This window comes from Oenanthe melanoleuca, chromosome 1 (assembly GCF_029582105.1).
Source record: "Oenanthe melanoleuca isolate GR-GAL-2019-014 chromosome 1, OMel1.0, whole genome shotgun sequence".
Taxonomy (NCBI): Eukaryota; Metazoa; Chordata; class Aves; order Passeriformes; family Muscicapidae; genus Oenanthe; species Oenanthe melanoleuca.
The window spans coordinates 28,990,525-29,010,787 of NC_079333.1; the positions used below are offsets into that span (position 1 = coordinate 28,990,525).

Here is a 20,263-nt window from a genome sequence, read left to right on the forward strand (position 1 = left end):
TAATGTTGCTGTTTAAAAGCTGAGGATGCTTTTTTACAAGCTGAGGACAGTAGCTGAGGGGCAGATTTGGCTCTCATCAGATCCTACAGCCAGGATCCAGACCAACCAGAGATGAGATGAGATGAGATGAGAGTCTCCCAAGTCCCCTCCAGCCTGAGTTAGAGATATGTATTTCCACATATCCCTTCTCAATGTCCTGACACCCACGGCCTGGAATACCACCTGAATGTGGTAAATGTGGGTGGAGAGCTGTGCTATGTGGCCTTCACTCTGCTGTTGGTGGGAGCAAGTAAATATTAGCTAGTGTCATTAGCCTAGAAAAGATATTATCTCCATATATTAACTCCCCTACTCTTTGAACCTAGGAGTATCTGAGGGGGCATTTAGGATTGCTCCAACCCATCAGTAGACACAGCTTTCTCCTCCAGTGTGGATCCCTCAGCTGTCTGTCCCAGCCCAAGCAATGGGAGCACCACTGCTCCTCTTGGCCCTGACCCTGTTCCCAGTTGCAGCTGCAGCAAGCCTGGAACCGTGAGACTCTCTCCTTTTGATTTTGGGGGGCTTGGTGGAAGGGCTGTGGTGCAGGGTGGTGCTGAGGGGCTGTGCTGAGCTCTTTGGCATCTCAGAGCTGGATGGTGGGGGCCTGGCTCCCAGGGAGGCTGAGCAGAGGCAGTTCCTGAGGAGTCTGGGCATTGAGCACTGCTGCAGGGGCAGCCCTGGTGTTGGCTTTGCAGGAACTGCACTGCACACACCACAGAGCTACAGAAGCCACAGAGCTTTGCCTCTGTTCGTGCTGTGCTGCTGGGGCTCAAGTCTGGTGAGGATGGAAGCCTCATGCCTCAGCTGCTGAATGTTTGGCTTCTTTGGCTTCCTCACACAGCCTTGCTCTGTGTACTCACAGCTGGGGCATCCTGGACTGGGCAGCTGTGTCCTGGCTGGTGGCAGGGTGGTGACACTGGGAAACTGGGAGTTCTCTTTCTAGTTTGGAAAGGAGCTTGCAAGTGCAAAACTTCCTTCAATTAAGTCCTCCAGACTTTTCTCACCCTTGGTCTACCTCTTCATGAAGGCAGCAGAGATGGATTCTGGCCTGTCCACCTCATCCTCTGACTTGTTTTTGAGTATGTACTGCTCTCTTCTAGTCACTACATGGTGGTGTTCCCTGCTATCATTCAGCAGTCCCACGAGGAGAAGCTCTACATTCACTTCAGCTCCCTAACTGAGGCTGTCCACCTGGCTGTCACCCTGCAGACAAAATCCCAGAATCACACACTGGTGGAGCAGGATGTGGAGAAGCCAGGCACTTTCCAGAGCATCACCTTCCAGGTGAGTGTAGATGTGGCTACTGATTGACAGTGGATGCTTTCACACAGGAGCACATCATTTCTCTGGGTACACTGTCCTTTTCCTTGCCATAGGTTTCAAGCAGGCTAAGTATATTTCCCTGTAAGTGCCAGGCAAAATATAACAGTGTCCTGGAGTCTAAGACAGTAGGTATTCTTTCCTGTGTGGAAAAGAACTTGTTCTTTTGATCTGTATCAGCACATTTTATCCTACTTAAAGCATGGTGCTAAACATTTATTTTCAGTTTATTCAGTGTTTTGTCCATAAAAGTGCTTGTATATGACAGCAAAAGTCAGTGCATTGGGAATACATTCTTTTCATCCTTTTTTTCCTCAGGAGCCTGCCCCTTCAGCTCCAAGAGGACCATTCTATAAAACTGCATCTAAATTGCCAGATGTAGCTACAGCCTGCACAGCCAGGCATTGAGCTCACTTTAATTTAGCTGTGATGGCACTGAACCCACCATGAATTGAATTTCACCAAAGCAGTCTGGATATCTCTGGAGTGGCTTGAGTAGCTGTCATTGCTAACTGCTGTTGTTAGCTTATGTAATTACACTGACTACAGAACCTTCAGCTATGTTCCTGGAGAGCCATGGAGGTGTGTGTGGTGCTGAGGCTCTACAAACTGCCCCTGTCTTCCTCAGCACTGCACAAAGGCACTGTGCCTGAGCCCTGACTGCCCTGCAGACTCAGCAGAATTCAAGGAGGGGCTGGAGTCACTTTTGGTTTTTACATCAACTCGACAATGATTAACTAAGAGTTTGGTGCCAGCCCTTAGGGGAGAGCAAGTCCTGGAAAGCTGTTAGCAAAAAATTAAAATCACAAAAAAAGAGAAATCTTTCTCCTGCTGAGATTAGTCTTTCTGATGCTGAGATGTCCTGTGTTTGCCTCATCAGTATCCCATCTCCCATTACTCCAGATCTGATTTTCCTATGGTTTTACTTAGTTCCATAAAACTCTCACATTTTTGTTAAGTGGGAGAATGACATGTTGGTCAGTTCATTGTTAAGTTCATGAAGAAGGCAGTGACTGCTTCTCCCTAGAATCACAAGTGGGTTACAGAATTGTACAGAAGAATCTAGACTCTGAAGTTTGAGGATTTTTTTAACAGTGAGATGATGTCTTATATCTGTGCTAAGATGCAATGTTTCTATGATTTTTTCCCATTTCTTTGTGTCAATCAAACTAGGTGCCAGACCTCAAGTTAATTCCCAAGAAAACAGATGATTTTGAGACACAGGTAGGATATGTCTCTTGTCTGCCTCTTCTTTTACAAATTAGAGGGCTTCAGCCTTTCCTGTGCCTGAGCCATGTTGATGCTGGAGATGCAGGGTGGGAAAGATAGTAAAGAGGAAAAATAAATGTGCTAAAAAAGAGGCAAAGATGACAAGCAGAAAGGCAAAGAAAAGAGAATGAAGAAGCTGGACAACAAAAAGAAGACTATGACAAGGAAAAGGAGAGATTTAAATCACAGGAGATGAAAGGAGGAGGGGGACATTGGAGATTTTGGGAGGACAAGTGCCTCTGGTTCTCTTTCAAGCTCTTTGTAGTCTGAGGTAATTTGTTTTTTTTTTTTTTTTTTTTTTTTTTTTTTTGTTTTGTTTTTAAACCTGACAGCCAGAGGAAGTGGCTTTTCTAAATGTCCTGATCCACAGTGGAGACAATGTGCTCCTTCAGGGTCAGAAGAAAGTTCTGGTCAAGCCCCAGAAGAATTTAATTCTGATAGAGACAGACAAGGGCTTATACAAACCTGGAGAAACAGGTAAGGCAAGAAGATGGCATATGGAAATGGAGAGGGAAGGGTCAAGATATCAGCCACACCTGGAGGGAAGGTTTCACCAAGTGCAGCAAGCTAAGGTTGTTGGAGATGGAAGGAAGCAGATCTCTATTATCCAGTGTTTCTGGGAACAGTCTGAGTCACATGTTCCCCTCCAAGGAATGCTGCACAAAATTCCCAGCCTGCTGCTCCTGGGTATTGTTTTGGTGTCAATCTCTAGTGAGACCTAAAGGGAAAGACAGGACTCTCCAGGACACTGGACACCCTTGAAGACTTGTTCATGCTTGAGTAAAGCCCAGAATGTCAGTTCCAAGCTAGAATCCCAAAGTCCCCAGAGTGTTCACAATATGAATGAACTGCAGACAGACCCTGCTATAGCCAACCCCACTGTTTAGCCCAACTTTGTGATCTTTCTAGGGAAAGGCTGTGGGTTTCTGCAGCACACAGCTGTGTATAGGCCTCCCAGACAAAGCCCTCTGGGGTGGGAGATGCTGGGGAGGGCTGTTTGGGAAAAGACCTGAGTATCTCTGAGGCAAACAGAAACATGAATACTGGAGCATAGAAAAGGAGAAGCAGGTTTGTGCAAGGACATGTTGCAAACAGAATGCTTTACTATGTTTTTCTTTATATCTACAGTGAAATTTCGAATTGTGAACCTTGATGAGAACCTTAAGGTCATTAAAAATGAGGTGAGTATCATATTGTGCCTTTCTAAAAGTAGGAGCTTCAGTGTGAGACACATTGAGAGGCTCATGACGGAGATATGTCCCTTCATGCCTGTTAAAGCACATTATTTATTCTTATAAATTATCTTGTGAGGAAACCACTCATCCACTGGTCCCTTGGAGAAAGACCAGTGTAAGCTGGCACAGAGGGAGGAGGAGTTGTACTGTGGGGTCTGGATGGAGCAGAAATTTCTGCTCAGGCAGAATTCTTTATACTGGTTCACATGGATGCTGTTTCACAAAACTGAGATTGTGTTTCTCTTGTTTTTACAGTATTCCCAGATATGGCTGCAGGTAAGTCACAAAGAAGTGACCAAAGGGATATATCTGTCTCTTCTACTGTGATCTTTTGCTCCCAGAGTTGTGCCACAAATGTAACCTGATGAAGTTATGGCTATAGATCAGGTTCTGATGAAGGTTTTTCTGTGTGGTCAGCCTGGGTTCTTCTCAGACCAGTGCCTTTGTGGTGCACATGGCTCAGCAAAAGAGGGGCAGTACTGAACCTTTGCCCAACACCCTGGCTGCACAGAGCAGGGACAGGCACTCAAGAGATGCAGCACAGCCTCCTCTCCCTCCCATGGTGTTATGATATTGCCACTTCCCAGTAGCTTTACTGCTCTTGGCAGCCTTTGCAATCCCAAAGTTCACTGAAATAATACTGGAGGGAAGTGAAGGCATCTCTCCTGGCGATCTGGAGTCCTCTCTACTGGGTCAAGTTTAAGCCCTTGTAGTGTCTTCTTATGAGTATGGCTGGACCCACCAGGTACATGTGCTCCCAGCATGACTCGTGGCTCTGTGTGTCCTTTCCCAAATAGGATCCTGAACACAACCGTGTTGCTGAGTGGCTGAATGTGAAGTCAGATCATGGCATTGTGGATCTATCCTTCCCCCTGGCGTCTGAAGCATCCCTTGGGGAGTATACCATCTCAGTGCAGCAGGGCATGGCTCAAAAAACCTTCAGTGTTGAGGAATATGGTGAGACTCCAACATCAGAGGGGAGGGAAGAGCAGTGTGGGTAGCTGGAGGAGAGAGCAGGGTGATGCAGCTATGTTCACCCCACCTTTTGACTTGGGAGAACAACAGAATGGGGACAAGGATGGATGGGTCTGTGTGCACACCTCACATGGGGCTGGAGGTTCTGCAGCTGCACAAGGTACAAAGGAAAGGCTGTGGGCTGACATCTCACTCTACCTGCATCTGAGCCCTGCATTGAGCACATTTTGCTGCCATTGTCACTTTTCTGGGCTAGGTTTGTCATCCACTCAAGTCAGCTGCTATAATGGGAAGTGGAATCATGTCTTGGTCCCAATAATTGGCTTGATAAAGACAAAACCCTGTGCCATTTAAATGTTTAAGCTTGACTGAGCTGGAGTAGAAAGCAGTCCCATGTGCAATTGCAGCAGCAAATACAGAGTGGTGTGGCTGGAGGGAGTAACTCATTTGCAGCATGGTGATGAAGAACTGGGGACATCACTGTTTTTCCCTCATCTGGACTGCAGCTATAGCACAACTTCTGTCAGTGTCCATACTCATCCATACCATCCATTGTTTTTTTTTCCTCCATCCTTATCTTACTCTCTTCCATACAGTGCTGAAAAAATTTGAGATAAAAGTTGAGCACCCTCCACATATCACTACAGCAGATGAGGAATTTCAGCTGGGTGTCTGTGGCAAGTGAGTACGTGATACCATTGTGATCTCTGCCCCTTGACTCCACTGTCACCTCCAGATTTCTCATAAAAAAGACGTGGTCTTCCACTTGTCAGTATGACCTTTCTGCATTACCCTGTGTCTTGGGGAGACAGATCACTCAGATCACTCTCTGGAGTGGGCTCCTTCTCATGCCTGGTCACTTACTGTGAGTCTCAAGGACACTAAAAATGCTGAGTATAGTGGGTGGGGAGGGATGCAAAATGATTTTAAAGGATGAGCTGAAGTCCCTGAGCAAACAAGGCACAAAGCTCTCTGGGCTCCACTTCCCCTGATGAGGATGGGAGGTGTCCTATATCAATATTTCTGCTGACAGTCAGCAGACAGTCTGTTGGTGAATGTTTCTCTCTTTTGACATAGGTATACTTATGGGATGCCTGTTCAAGGGAAAGTAGAAATTGCTGTTATAACATTATCCCAGGCAATAGGAGTAGAGAGGGCAATGGAACACAGTTTTACAAGCTTGGCGACTCAGAAGCAAGACGGCTGGGTAGGTGAACAAATAGGAGGTATCATGTGCTGGAAATGTGTTTCTGCCCCCTTAGCCTGCCTCAGTGCACCTCAGATGGGCAGCAGCCTGGTCAGCCTGTTGTCTTCCCAGCTGCTGGACATGATCAGACCATTGATTCCTATTCCCTGTTGCTTGAATTGGCTGCTCTAGGTGTGCATACCTGACTCTGTGCTTTGGGAAAAGGTGTAAGCCAGGGGAAGCAGTGGTGCCTGGGACCTTTTTTTTTTTCCAAGGGGCTGTATCATCTTGTATGCAATCAGATCACCCCATCAGGTGGGGCTGTTCAGATCACTGGCCTATTCAGCCCTGTGACCACTCCCACCAATAAGCAGGCTATCAGAGCACCACATGGACCATGGATCCATGCCCTATTTCTTGCTCTATCCCTGCACAATGGGTCATCTTCAGATTGCTAATGTCTAGTCTGAAATAATATCAGTTGCTGGTTACACTTTCTTCTCATCTGTGTCCATTATTTTTTGTGGTTATGCATCAGATTTGTTTTTTTCCCGTGGGTTTCGGATGCTTTTGGCCTGAGAGCCACAGGAAAATATTTCTAAATGTCAGACGAGCCAGCAATGAGCCAGAATATAAAAATCTAGCTGGATCTTTTAAAATGCACTCCAGCTGGAATGCTGTGCAGTCTTAGCTGTGCAAAACATCAGCTGAATGCCAGCTCCACATGGCATGTAAGAGGCCCTGGAAGGTTCTGAGGATCACTTCACAGGCATGGTTAGAAACACTGGCTATAGCCAGGCTCTGCCTCAATGGTTGGCAAAGCTCTTGCCATCTGTACCTGGCAGGATGCCTCTGTTTAATATGGCCATGTCACAGCAATGGTCATGTCTGGAAAGCCACACTGTCAGGCTTTATCAGCAGGGCCACAGCATTTCAGGGAGACCTTTAGCTCAGATAATGAAATTCATGCTCTCTCAGCTACAGGATTTGGGCTGAATCCAGTCTCCTGAGTTTTTCTGTGACATAATTAATCATTATGTGATTTGCCTTAAGTACTTTTTTTTTTTTGGACACTTTTTTGGTGATCGTTTAATCCAAGCATATTGATTATCTTTTCTGCTTAAGGTATCCATGATGGGTTTCTGCAATTAGGGTTTGGGAGCTTTCCTCTGTTCCAAAAATATCTGGAAATACTTCTTTAGGATTGCCTGGCATCTATAGAACAATTTGTCTTCCTCCACACCACACTTTTTCTCTCTGTTCTCCTCTCTCTGCAGACAAATAAGGATGGCTGTACTACTTTCACAATAAAGACAAAAGCTCTGGAAATAAGTGAAGCTGACAGCTATGTAACTGTAGCAGCAAAATTGGTGGAAAATGGAACAGGTACTGGATAATAGGTGAAGCATTGTCTTCTTCACAGGCAACATCTTTGGTTTTGGGCTTTACGTGGCAGTGGAATTTCTTTCAAAAAAGTAACTTTAAGGTTCCCAAATCTTCTGTCATGGTAATAGTCTCTGTTCTAGTACCTCTTCCATATGTTTTCACTAGATTTCCTAATCCTCTTCACCATTCACCTCCCTTCACATGTGTATAACTCTCTAGTGATTGTCTGGACACCAGGGTGGTTCTCAGCCAGTTGCAAAGTGCTGGACTGTTTATAACAAAACAGTCATCTAGTTTCCCTTTATCTTCAAAAAACATAAACAAATAAACATGTAAATAAATACTTATAGGCTATGATGCATCATGTTATGTTATGAAGCAGGCAGCCCAGAAAGCTTGAGAGAATCATATCTTAGAAGAATGTATTTTCTTTCCTAAATTTAGAGCTTGTAGATGTTGTAGGCAGTGTTGAACTGCCTTTTTTCCTTCTGCTTCCTTAAGAGCCCTGCTTCAGATTCAACAGATTTTTCATCTCCCCATCCAGGAGCCAATTCTGTGGAAACAGCTTTAATTCCTGTTGCAACGATAATGAAATCTGTGGAGTTTATCAACCTCCATCCATTCTACAAACGTGGGATACCATACACAGGGAAGGTAACAGATATAACCTTTTGTAGGAAGAAAGGAACAGTCTCCAGGAAAGTAAATGCTGCTCTGCTGGCACCCAGAAAATAGGAGTGAAGCCCTTCTGAAGAAGAATTTTTTTTCTCCCCATCCTAACACAGTAGATTTCCTGGACTGGAATTCTGGGGCCAGCTGCAGTTTCTGGAGGCTTCCCCAGGAGCATCTCCTGAAAGTAATCTGTGCATATGGGTTGAGGGTGGTGTCAGCAGGCACATAACATTCCCTTTGGATGAAAGCTCATGGTAACTTGGCAGAAATCTCTAGAGCCTTGCATATCAGTTCACTGGCAGTCATTTCTGACCCAGGTCCCTGTGGTGATGCAGGACTGCTGTCCTGGGGCTGGAAACACTTTCACCTGGGACAGTACTGACCCCAGCATGGAGGGCAAGGAACAGCAGGAGTTAAGTTGTTTGGGATAAACCTCTTTCTGATCATCAAAGATCCTGCAGCATTGTCCAAGAAACATCTCAGGATCTGAGGAATTCACCTTGTCTCTCAATAGAGGGGTCTCACTTGCCTGTATTAGCATTTTGTTCCAGTTCTGAATAGCTTCAAATTGTTGGTTTCATGTATTTATTGGACTTTTATTTGGATCCTTCCAACTGGTCTGAAAGCTAGAAGGGCTGAGAGAACCCAGTGATAGAAGCAATTAATATTAAGCACTGGCAGTGCCTCAGAGTCTAACTTCCTCCCCTTCCCTACAGATATTCTGCCACAGTGGAAAGTCTCCCCTCAGAAATGAAACAGTCCATCTAATAGTTGATGTCAACGATGAGGAGACAGAGCTGTCATTCCTCACAGATGAGAAGGGGGAAGCTCACTTCACACTGGATACCACCAGTTGGAACAGCACGATGGTTTCTCTGAGGGTGAGTATCAGCCACTGAAAATCTTTTGTCTGCTGTGGGCTGTCCCCCATGAAAAGATAAAAGAGGAAAAATGAGACTGTGGTCAAATCTACTAGATTTAGATTTTTGCTGAAACTTTGTAAGAGGAAATCTCATAGAGAGTTTAAAATGACATTTCAACAAATTATTTTAAGCATACAGATGTGCAGTCTGCCATCAGCAGAGTTTCAGCAGGTGTGCAAGTTCCCTTGCATCTCTTGACCCTAATTGCAGTTCCACCATGTGTTTATGTGCTTGGTAGGGTACCTACAACCCTTCACGTGACAAGAGTACATTTCTTGATGAAAGTGAAGAAGATGACCTCCACTGGCTGAAGCCTTTCTACTCTGAGAGCAACAGCTTCCTCGAGATCATGGCCAAGAATGATATGATGTCCTGTGATCAAGAGCAGGAAGTGCAGGTGGATTATGTCCTTTCCCAGAATAAACTCAGCTCTGAGGAAGACCACATTGATTTCTACTACTTGGTAAGCACAGAAGACAGCTGGTTCTCAGGGCAAGGTTATGCTTACTGGCATTTTACCCTTTTCTCACAGCACAGAGATACTCAAAGGAAAGACAAACTACTCCTAGACAGTCAGTTTGTGACTTCTGTTCTGCCCAAACCTGTGCCTGCCTTCCTTCCTGGACCTGCTCCTAGCCCCAGCTGCATTGCTTTGTTATCCATGTCTTGACCTAAGTTTGGGTGACAGGTGCCTGCCATTTGCCCTATTTCTCTTATGTCCACATGGATGGCAGTGGAGGGCTAGCCTGAACTCTGCCCAGAAGGTGTGCCCCAGATGTCAATCTGTGTCTGGGGCAATCTGTCTGAGAACTCAGAGGCAATCTCTGGGGCAGCTGACATTCCCCCACCTGTATCTTTGCAGGGAAAAGCTTGGAAGGCCCTTGCACAGGGCCTTGATGCACACCAGAGGTATGTAACAGTGTTTTGATGAAGTCCACTTCCAAGAAGTGAGTCAAAGCAAGGGTGTGACTAAAGCCTAGCCAAGAAGTTCTGACTGTCTTGGTTACTGAACTGGACTCACCTGTACAATCAAAAAGTACTGTATCCTAGTAAAGCTGAGATCAGAGTTCACTGGCTCTTAAGAGCAGCTGCCCATATCTTCAGAAGTACCTCTGGCTTTGCAGCCCCACCTTCTCATGGCCTACCCAGCTGTGCCCTCAGCATCTCTGCTGCAGAGCTCTGGAAATCATGTCCTGCCAGAGGAACTTCTGCAGCAACATTTGTCAGGCGTCGTTCTCTCTTCTTGTGTTCTTTTCACACTCTCCTCATGCTCTTGGAATTCAGGCCCTTGAATGGTGCTTCTCTTTCTTTTTCAGGTGATAGCAAAAGGCAAGATCCTTTTCAGCAGAGAGAAGAAGGTACCAATCACCCAGCACGAGAGTGAGTAAAAACATGAGAAGTGTCTCATAACACACTCCAGAAAACTGACCATTCTCCAGAGACTGTCTGCAGGTGTTATTCTTATCCACAAGTGGGAAATACTGAACTGAGTTCTTAGTGGTGATCCTTCTCCTAAGACCAACACAATCTCCCCTCCATTCAATGCCTTTCTAGGCAACTGGTCTCCTATCTTGTCTAATTGATCTAACATCCAATCTTATGACTTCGCTACTAACTTGTACCTTTGGAGAAGACATGAGCCAAAGAAATGGCTCATGGCTGCTTGGTTTATTGTTAATTTGTGACATTGTCTGTGTGGGGTGTTATCCATGTCTTGACCTAAGCTTGTTCTTATCCACAGGTAGAAATTAAGTCCCTCTTTTGATTTTTAATGTGTGTCCCACTGCAATGAGTTGATTTGTTTGGATGTTGTCCCTCTCTTCCTTGCTGCTGTCTTGTGCAGATCTGCGGGGCTCCTTCTCATTGACTCTGCCTGTTGGCAATGACTTCCTGCCTCACATCAAGCTTCTGGTGTATGCAGTCTTCCCGGATGGAGAGGTGGTGGCTGATGTGGAGCAGTTTGAAGTAGAAAAGTGCTTTAGACATAAGGTGAGCAGAAACCACACAAGGAGTGTGACAGCATCGTTGATGTGCTCTGGTCTGCTGTAGTTCCTGGTCCTGTTTTATCCTCATCCAAATGGTGTAAGCTGTATATGTGCAAAACCAGATGCCCAGTATTTTGGGTGGGAAATGAGACAGGTAACCTCCTTTTCTCTGAATACTCAGTGCTTGCTCAAGGAGTAAACCAGGTCCCCTTGAACTCTTTTTTACCCTCATTCCATGTTACTGACTCGGGAACACACTGTCCCTCATACGCTCCCTAACACAGGAAAGAAAACTCCCTGTGGTAGTTCTGGATCAGAGGGTGGTGGATGTGTGGTGGTAGAGGAATTCTGGCTAGGGCTGTGTGCACTGCAGCCTCTTTAACCTTCCCAATGGATTTCCAGGATGGCCTGATTCTCCCCTCATCCCCCTTCCCTACCTTATTCAAAGTCTTTGCCTCTGCTACCCAGACACGAGTCACAGGGTCCCACCCTCCAAGGCTAAGCCCCAGACCTTGTCTTCTTTTGCAGGTGGAACTGGAATTCTCACACAAGGAGGAGGTCCCAGGATCAGCAGTCAGACTGCACCTCAGGGCTGCTCCAGGGTCCTTGTGCTCAGTGCGAGCTGTTGACAAGAGCGTCCTCCTGCAGAAGAACCAAACCCTAACAGCAGACAGTGTGAGTGCAGCCCCCCTGGCCACCCCCCTAACATCTGCCTGCCTTCTGCCTCCAGGCATGGGGGGCAGGAAGCCCACAGTACATCCCAGCACAGCTGCAGTGTAAGGTGGCTGCCCTGCCATGCTCCTTCTTCAGCCTCTTCTGAGTGCCCTGGCAGGGTCCTCCTATCCCTCTGCCCCAGCCACTGCTGAGTTATAACCATGTGACAGATCAGTGGTTTGGAGCAGTTCTGTAGAAAACTGTAGCTAGATGAGAGCACCCAGACAACACAGTGGCTGGTGAAAAGTGGTCAAAGAAAAGTATTTTGTCAGCACCCAGGTGGGTTCTGAGAATCAGAAGGGTTGGAGGCACCTACCTTAAAGCAGCTGTGTGTTTCAGAGGAATGCATTTAGAACTTATAGAAAAATACTGCAAAAGTTCAAAATCCTAACATAAATCAACGATGTGTACCAGTGTACAGTTATATGCCTCATGCAAAGTTGTAAGTTAAATTATAGCAGTACAGTGTGTCACAAAGAAGCCTCACCAATTCCAGGGGGACATACTACACCTGTTGATAGGGCCCACAGTGTGATCTGGTGGTCCACATCATAGGGATGCTCTTCTAGTGCAGAGCACTTGCATCATCCCCTAACAGGTATTTAAAGTAATAATCTTTAAATATGTAGGTCAGATGTGCCAATTCTTTGTGCTTAAACTGAAGCATTTTTATCCTCATTTTGCACCCTAGTGTTGAAAGGCTTGAACTGTCCTGCAGCCTAAAAGCCTCTTGTCTACATCCACTGCTTGGATTTATGTCCTCTAGTAGATATTATCCTATATGTGTCCTTTGTATTATGTCCTTTATGTCCTATATATATATGTCCTTTATATTATGCCCTAGTGTAAGTTGTGTCAGTGCCAACTTCCTCAACTGCAATAAGTAACAGAGGGCTACAGCCCAAAAGTCTGACCTGTACAGGTGCTTGCTGGCCAGCTGTGTTTGCAGACCCGTGCTTTTCCCTTGCAGTTGTATGAGGAGCTCTTTGAGGACAGCTTCATGGTGGGAGGACGAGGCTTGCCTTACCGCCTGGAAGATTTCGAGGCGTACCCTTGCCTGCCCCAGCAGCCCAGCCCCCACAAAAGGATGGGTGCACCCTGGTACCAAAGTGAGGCTGATGTCTATAGCCTGTTTAAGGTGAGTGCCTGCACCTCCTCTTAACTTTTCCTGACCTAGTGAGTTGCAATATGCTGTCCTGAATGCCTACAAGAAGTCATCTGTTCCTTGTTCAGTGTAGCCACACTCCGTTGAGGACTATGGGGAAAGCTGACTAAGCACAGTACAAACCACTTGACAAGAAAAAGATAGTGTAAAAATGAGCAAATTTACTTCAGGCTCCCATACTACAAAGGGGGAGTGGCAAGAATACAGCAGTAACACCTGAGAACCTCACCATATTGTGGCCAATCACCATTTGGCTATTGTTTTATTTACAAACTCTGTGTTTCATTGAGTATCTCCTTACTTATCCTCAAAGCAGTTTTAATAAAAGAGACTCAGTCTTTAACAGTTTGTCTTTATAGCTAACTGTCAAGACAAACAACAGATAAACTGATGTGCTAACAAGCATGATAGTCAGAAAAGTGTTAACATGTCTGCTAACTGAAATGCAAGAAATGCTGCTTCTGGCAGAATGCCTTTTAATAAAATATATGCAAGTTGAAGCACCTCAAAATAGGAGGAGAGGGTAACAACACACTGAAAACAACCCAAAATATAGTCTGAATTGCATAGGTTTCTTAAGTTGACAAAACTCTACCATAGAAATATGGACCCTGATTCCCTTCAAAAGGCATGTTACTGTGCTGTCTCCTAAATGCTTATTCTTTAGACTATGTCTCATTGCTGAGGTCAGGCATATGAAGTCCACATCTGGTTGAAATCTACTTGTATGAGAAGTAATAGTTGGTCCCAGTATTCCTCAGGAACTGGTTTCCATTCCTCATGCACTGATCAGAGTCTGAGCCTGTAAGGTTATGCATATAGATATAAAAAAGCAGCATTTAAAAGTGTTTTGCCACTGGCCACCAGCCCCCATTTGATACCCATGATCACGAGATAGTTTCAACATCCCTTTTTCCCTTTGATTTATCAATGATTTACTGTCTGTACTATCTTCCCAGAAACTGCGCATGAAAATATTTACCAACACTAGAGTCAAGAAACCTGTTTCCTGCGTGCTTCCAGGCTTTGAAAAAAAGATATATCTAAGAAAAGAGCCTATTGTTGGTAAGGAACAGGCATATCCAACTTCCTGAGTGAAGGGTCTTCCCTCTCCCAGTTCTGGCCAGCCTGCAGCTGAGACAGCTGCCCCCCATCCTGCTGTGTTTCTTGGTTGTGTAGAAGAGCAACAAAGCTTGTGTCCATTTTAATGGACCTGATTTACAAATCACAGGTAGAAACTCAAATCTCCATGCTTTCTTGGTGTCCCTGTGTTCAGTGTTTTTCATACAAAGTGCAGCGTGCTCTCTGCCAGCACTTTCACAGATTATTTAAAGGAGTGTGACTCCATTTTAGCATGCTGTCTCCCCCTGGATCCAGACCAAATTTGGATCTGCAAGACTGAGCCTTGGGCTAAATTCTATCCACCTCTGTCTCCCTAAAGCTCTGTTCCCCAAAGATAGCCACACTGTGTCAGATTCTCATTGAAACACCAGCCCTATCCACTCATTTTCTGTGCCAGAAAACATTTGTGGTTTGTGTTGGATGGCCAGTGAATGAAGAGCTAGTTTCACCTGTAGCTATATGTGCTGTTTTCTGAAATATCACTTGCTTTCTACCAGGCATCCAAGCTACCTATGATGATTCTAAACCTCACTTTGATGACAAGGAGAAGCCAAAACCACGGACGCTTTTCCCAGAGACCTGGATTTGGGATTTGGTCTCTGTTGGGTTGGTAACAGCCCCTGCCTTCCTTCCCCAGGGACACTCCTGGACTACTTCTAAGCAAGTCCTCCTCTTCTGCTTCCTGCTGTAGGGATGATGGACAAGCATCTCTCCAAGCTGCTGTACCTGACACCATCACAGAATGGAACGCCAACACCTTCTGTGTTGCCAACACTGGCTTTGGCTTCTCGCCTCTGACCTCTCTTAGGGTCTTCCAGCCCTTCTTTGTGGATGTATCACTGCCATACTCTGTGATCCAAGGAGAGACTTTCAGTCTAAGAGCCACTGTCTTCAACTACCTCAAGGACTGTATCCAGGTGAGTTCCTCCACGTGAGTTTCCCCAATTCCATGGCCTCTGTCAGAACAAAAGCTTGGGCCCAAAGGCAAGCTCTGAGCTCCTCAGGAGCCCTAGATGCTGGTACCTGGGCCCTAACCTCAGGAGCCCTAGATGCTGGTATCTGGGCCATAACCTCAGGAGCCCTAGATGCTGGTACCTGGGCCATAACCTCAGGAGCTCTAGATGCTGGTATCTGGGCTATAACCTCAGGAGCCCTAGATGCTGGTATCTGGGCCATAAAGCACAACCTCACACTTTATGACTTAGGGTGTTTGCTGCATTGCAGTACCTGTTACTAACACTAACCCGATGTGTGCTTGTACATCCAACCACGCTCAGGTCCACACCACCCTCACAGAGACCCCAGAACTAGAGGTGGATGCCTGTCCAAGGTGCCAGTTCAGCAGCTGCCTCTGTGCCAATGAAGCAAAAACCTTTGTGTGGAACGTGACAGCAACCAGGCTGGGTGAGGCTGGGCAGAGGGATGTGTGACAGCTCGTGGGAGGAGGGCTGGAATTTGCCCATGTCTGCATGTCTGGGCCTAATGCTCATACACAGAGCTGTCTGCTCTGAGTGCTCAGCACTGTGTCCCTGTGCTCCCTGCAGGCAGAGTGAACGTCACCGTGAGCAGCGTGGCAGAAGAGTCACACAGTCTGTGTGGTAACAGGATCGCTGTGACACCTTTGCAAGGAGGGAGAGACACAGTGATAAAATCTCTGCTTGTGAAGGTGGGTCACATCCCAGGATGGAGAACCCCTGGGGACAGGGGTTTGTCCACTGGGGCAGGTAGAAAGATGCAAAGAGGAAGTTTAGCCCCTTCTTAGACATCAGACAAACTTGCTAAGTCCTTTCTGTCTTCCCTATCTTCCCTATCTGAAATACTCTTTCTCCATCTGCAGCCAGGAGGTGTCCTACAAGAGAAGACCCAAAATGCCATTCTCTGTCCTGCAGGTAGGGGACAAAAATTCCTGACTACCATTGATCATGAGACCAGGATGGAAGGGGAAGGGTTCGTGCAAATACCCAGAGGTGGGGGAGAATTAATCAGAGAGCAAGCACTAGTGGGAGAGCAAGCTCTCCCAGCCTGCCTGGGAAAACAACCACTATAATTTGTCTATGTCAATCTTTTACCTGGCAAAATTTCCTGTATTGAAGCATTTGTTTGCAAGTCTTGGCTCCTGTGACTTGATGTCACATTATGCTTCACCTGGGTCTCCTTGGTTGCTACACTTGTATGAGTGGCTTCTTCCATGGGATAAATATCTGGAATCTGCCTTCCCCAGATAACACCATCTCTGAAGAGTTCTCCCTGACTCTGCCTGCAGAAGTGCTGGAGGGATCTGCCCGAGTCACATTCTCTGTGATTGGTGAGAAAGGCTTTCCCTACTCTTGGGTCTGTAGTGAGAAAAACTTGCACAAAGCTTTGGCCTTATTGATGCATTGACCCAGGTCCTAATGAGATCATTTGTAAGGGGTGTGATGTTGACCTCAGAAATGTTGATTAAGTAATCTTTTCCAGTATTTACTCCTCTCATAAGGAATGATTCTCAGTGATCCCCAAGTGTCTGGAGGAAAAGGCACAAAACAGGATATCCTCTCTGACTTCTGTCACTCCCATCTGCCTAAGTGAACCAAAACCATCCCTGGATCTTTCCACCAATTTTGTCTCTGTAATTCCTTTCCCACCTTGATACCCACCCAGGAATGACAGCTCTCTTTACCTTTCTTCAGACCCCCTTTCCTCCTCCCAGAACCATGATGGCCTCCCTTCTTGTACTGGCCTAATGTAGGAGGGGTGACCAGAAATCTCAATCATGTTTGTTCAGGCTGGGACTGGCTCTTTTCTAGGATCCCAGCAGGGTCTAGGGAAAGCAGCAGTCCTTTTGTTTCACACTGCTCAGTGTCTGTGCTTTTCCTTTCTCGTGTCTCTCCTCTCAAATGTAAGGTGACATCATGGGTCCAGCACTTCAAAATTTAGACCAGCTGCTAAGCATGCCCTTTGGCTGTGGTGAACAGAACATGGTCCAGTTTGCACCAAACATCTACATACTCCAGTACCTGAACAAGACCAAACAACTGAGCCCAGAAATTAGGGATAAAGCACTGAAATTTCTGACAACAGGTAAGCATTGTCCTTCTTCCTTCTGCTGCAAAATGAAGCTGCTAGAAATCAAGAGTGTGGGGCACAGATCTGATGGGGAGCTGAAGGGCAGGAGTGGGAATGACTGCCAGAGCTGTGACAAAGGAAGGTATCACAGAGAAAAGGGAAATGTCTCATGGAAAGAAAAGTTTCTGAAGAAAGCATGACTTAGCTCTGCCAGTAATTGAAGTATTAAGTCTTTTTGAGAAAGGTGTAGGTAATTAGTGATTTCCATCATTATGTGATGCCTATTTGTTCACTTATCAGTCCAAGGCTGACAGAAGCAGCTTGTGAAAACAGGGCATCAGCTGCTATTACATGGAATAAAGAGTAGCCTTTGGGAGTAAAGAAGAGTTCGGTAGCTTAATATTTTCCTGTATTTTAGAAAACATATTCTGGGGTCACGTCAATTCTCTCCAGTATAATCTGAATTTAATATAGTTCCAGTGTCTGTCTCATGTTGTAATGTGCCTCATATTTCAGCTTGCCAGTCTCCTTGTCTGGACAGGATTTGACTCCTCTTCCCTCCTTTTTCTCTGGTACTGCAAGCATGTACTGAGAACATGTATATGTGTCTGGGAGAGGGGGGTCCTTCCAAGAGAATGGTGGTGGCAGAGAGGAAAGACAAAGGGTAAACAATAAAGCCCTGAGGAGGGTGGAGGGAGAGCAAACAGATGCAGACAGCATTCTGCACTCAGAGCTCAAAGGCATGGCCTTGTTGTGCCCTGTACATCCCATAAAAAGTGCTTCCTTGAATCCCAGCAGGGCTAGGAGCAGTGCTGAAGAGCAATTAGGGTTTAATTTGTCTCTTCTAGGTAAAGCCTTCCTCCTCACTCCTACTGCTCTTTGTATTCCCAGCTCCCTGGCACGTGGGGAGCCATGAGGTGGCTGAGCATGCCACCCTTCTGAAAGCAGCAGGGCAGGTACCCGCAGCACTTGCTCCAAACAGCTCCAGTGATGCAGAGCAGCAGCACTGCCACGTCAGCAGTGCTGTGCAACTTTGTCCTGGTTTGAGGGACAGGTGTCTGCCAATAAAGGCAGGAGCTTCTCATTGAAATGAGAATGTAAACCCCCTTCCTCCAAATTATTATTATAATTTTGAAATTAAGGAGCTCTCAGGCAAAGATATGGGAATTAGGAATAATAGTTCTTTACTAGGAAAATTTAAATAGAAATACAGTATTACAAAGAACAATCCCAACCCTGACAGAGTCAGAATACAGCCTGACACCCCATCAGTCAGGGTGTTGGTAGCAGTCAGATTAAATGGTGGCTAAAGTCCTCCTGCAGTGGCAGGTGTGGCTCAGCTGAAGCAGTGCTCCTGTAGAAGGTGCAGTTTTTCTCTGAAGGTCCAGAGATGATGTGGAAAGGTCCAGCTTTTCCCCTGGAATCCAGTGGAAAGAAAGTAACTTGCTGTCCAAAATCTCCGTTTTTTATCTAGGTAGGAAAGGCTTGGCTCCTCCCCCTGGCTGGAGCATCTCCCTATGGGATGAAGTAATTTTATCAGTCATACAGTGGGACTGAATGGGCCACAGCAGATGATATCTTCCTGGAGGGAGCATGGGTTGTGGAAAAGATAAAGATGGTTGCTTCACCTTTCCTTAAAGATGGCCCATTAGCATATAGTATGTGCCATGGAAATAAGGATCACTACCTCACCTGGCTCAGCAGATGGTGACAGAATACACATTTCTGGCCACATCAACCCAGCATATGCTTCTTGCCACATGGATGCTGTGGGATGCAGGGGATATCTGGGAGGGTGTGCTTGTCTCAGCAGCTCTGACTGTAGGACCTGCTGAAGCCTCTTGCTGTGGAGCAGTCTTCCCATGGCAAGGACACAGTCTGAGTGCTAGAGGTGCTCACAATCCTGTTGTCACAGGTTACCAGCGCCAGCTGCTCTACAAGCACGATGATGGCTCCTACAGTGCCTTTGGGAAAGGGGATGAGCAGGGCAACACGTGGTGAGTGACCAGAACTGCTGCTGTCACCCTAAACGTGCAGCCCTTGCTGGTTCATCTCCTGTGACCGGGACTGCTCTGTGCTCTGCTCACAGGCTGACAGCTTTCGTAGCCAGGTCCTTTGGGCAGGCCAGCTCTCACATCTACATCGGCAAGGAGCACGTGCGCAGCGCTCTGCGCTGGCTGCAGCAGCACCAGCTGCCCAGCGGCTGCTTCCAGAGCGTGGGCAAGCTCTTCAACAACGACCTCAAGGTATGGCTGCCACGCGTGGGAGGGGAGCAGGAGGAGCTCCATGTCAGGCACAGGCTTGTTTCCTCAGCTTTTCCAAGGGGAGCAGCAGCACAAAGCAATGTCCCCATGGCCTGGCACAGCCAAAGCATCTTCTCAGAGCTGAATGAAAAACATTACCTAAACCAGCAGTCATTTCCTCTGTGTGAGGTTTTAGACTCTGCTGAGTCTAAATTTCTTTCTTAATTTTGATTCTATCCAAAAGACAGCACAGCTAACTGTGCCAAGGCACTACAAGGGTACAGGGAAATGAGAAATATTTTTATATTTTAGTGCTTGTCTAGAATACTCTGGCTGGATTCCCCCTCTTCTCATACCTTACAGTGAACAATATTTTATGTGCTCTAATTCAGGATTATCTGGAGACACAGCTGTCCCTCCACTGCCTCAAAAATATGACTCCTCATGGAGCTTGGCATCCCCCAAATGGTCCCTGCAGTGTAGCTGGAAATGCACCAAACTCTTGGTAAACATGCCCTAGGGCTTAGATACTGAGCAGTGTGTGTGCAGCATGGCAATATTTGGGTTCATCACCTTTGTAAAGGTACAAATAATCCACTCTGGTCAGATTACAAAATTGCCCACATTAAATAAAAGGCAAATCTATGAAAGAAAACAGGCTGCTACTTTCATAAAGCAAAGGGTTACACTTTTTTTTCCTAAAATTTGGATGCAGTACAAAATAAAACCAGATTGTACCTGTAGAGTGTTCATCCTTGTCTGACTGTCATTAATTTCCCACCTTCAGCTTTCTATCTGAACAGAACTTTTTGGAATAGGTTTTGCATCTCCACCTGCCCCACACTTAAAAAGTTTCTTCTAGTCAGTGTGAGTGATGCTTCTTAGAATCTCATTTTAGATGGATTCTTGTCTCATATCTGAGGATGTAAGCAGAACCTCCCCAAGAATGAATGTCCTCTGAGATGAAAAGCAGCTCCTGAAAAC

General features: G+C 46.1%; 1 protein-coding gene across 2 annotated transcripts in view; it reads left to right on the forward strand.

Annotated features, from left to right (window-relative positions):
* Positions 1 to 350: 350 nt before the first annotated feature.
* LOC130261547 (alpha-2-macroglobulin-like protein 1) overlaps positions 351 to 20,263 on the forward strand; it is a 28,528-nt gene continuing 8,615 nt past the window's right edge. Inside the window, exons 1-27 of one of the 2 annotated variants that reach the window (XM_056507915.1) lie at positions 351 to 531; positions 1,140 to 1,323; positions 2,533 to 2,583; positions 2,961 to 3,105; positions 3,757 to 3,809; positions 4,119 to 4,139; positions 4,661 to 4,820; positions 5,435 to 5,519; positions 5,916 to 6,045; positions 7,302 to 7,410; positions 7,955 to 8,064; positions 8,799 to 8,963; positions 9,244 to 9,468; positions 10,322 to 10,385; positions 10,849 to 10,994; positions 11,519 to 11,665; positions 12,675 to 12,842; positions 13,829 to 13,934; positions 14,489 to 14,597; positions 14,683 to 14,908; positions 15,269 to 15,395; positions 15,536 to 15,657; positions 15,829 to 15,880; positions 16,213 to 16,296; positions 16,875 to 17,051; positions 18,952 to 19,033; positions 19,126 to 19,282. In XM_056507915.1, the coding sequence (XP_056363890.1) occupies positions 464 to 531; positions 1,140 to 1,323; positions 2,533 to 2,583; positions 2,961 to 3,105; positions 3,757 to 3,809; positions 4,119 to 4,139; positions 4,661 to 4,820; positions 5,435 to 5,519; positions 5,916 to 6,045; positions 7,302 to 7,410; positions 7,955 to 8,064; positions 8,799 to 8,963; positions 9,244 to 9,468; positions 10,322 to 10,385; positions 10,849 to 10,994; positions 11,519 to 11,665; positions 12,675 to 12,842; positions 13,829 to 13,934; positions 14,489 to 14,597; positions 14,683 to 14,908; positions 15,269 to 15,395; positions 15,536 to 15,657; positions 15,829 to 15,880; positions 16,213 to 16,296; positions 16,875 to 17,051; positions 18,952 to 19,033; positions 19,126 to 19,282 (3,273 nt within the window). In that variant the 5' untranslated portion in view covers positions 351 to 463. The remainder of the gene's footprint in view (positions 532 to 1,139; positions 1,324 to 2,532; positions 2,584 to 2,960; positions 3,106 to 3,756; positions 3,810 to 4,118; positions 4,140 to 4,660; positions 4,821 to 5,434; positions 5,520 to 5,915; positions 6,046 to 7,301; positions 7,411 to 7,954; positions 8,065 to 8,798; positions 8,964 to 9,243; positions 9,469 to 10,321; positions 10,386 to 10,848; positions 10,995 to 11,518; positions 11,666 to 12,674; positions 12,843 to 13,828; positions 13,935 to 14,488; positions 14,598 to 14,682; positions 14,909 to 15,268; positions 15,396 to 15,535; positions 15,658 to 15,828; positions 15,881 to 16,212; positions 16,297 to 16,874; positions 17,052 to 18,951; positions 19,034 to 19,125; positions 19,283 to 20,263) is intronic. The other variant, XM_056508003.1, reaches the window with a different exon arrangement.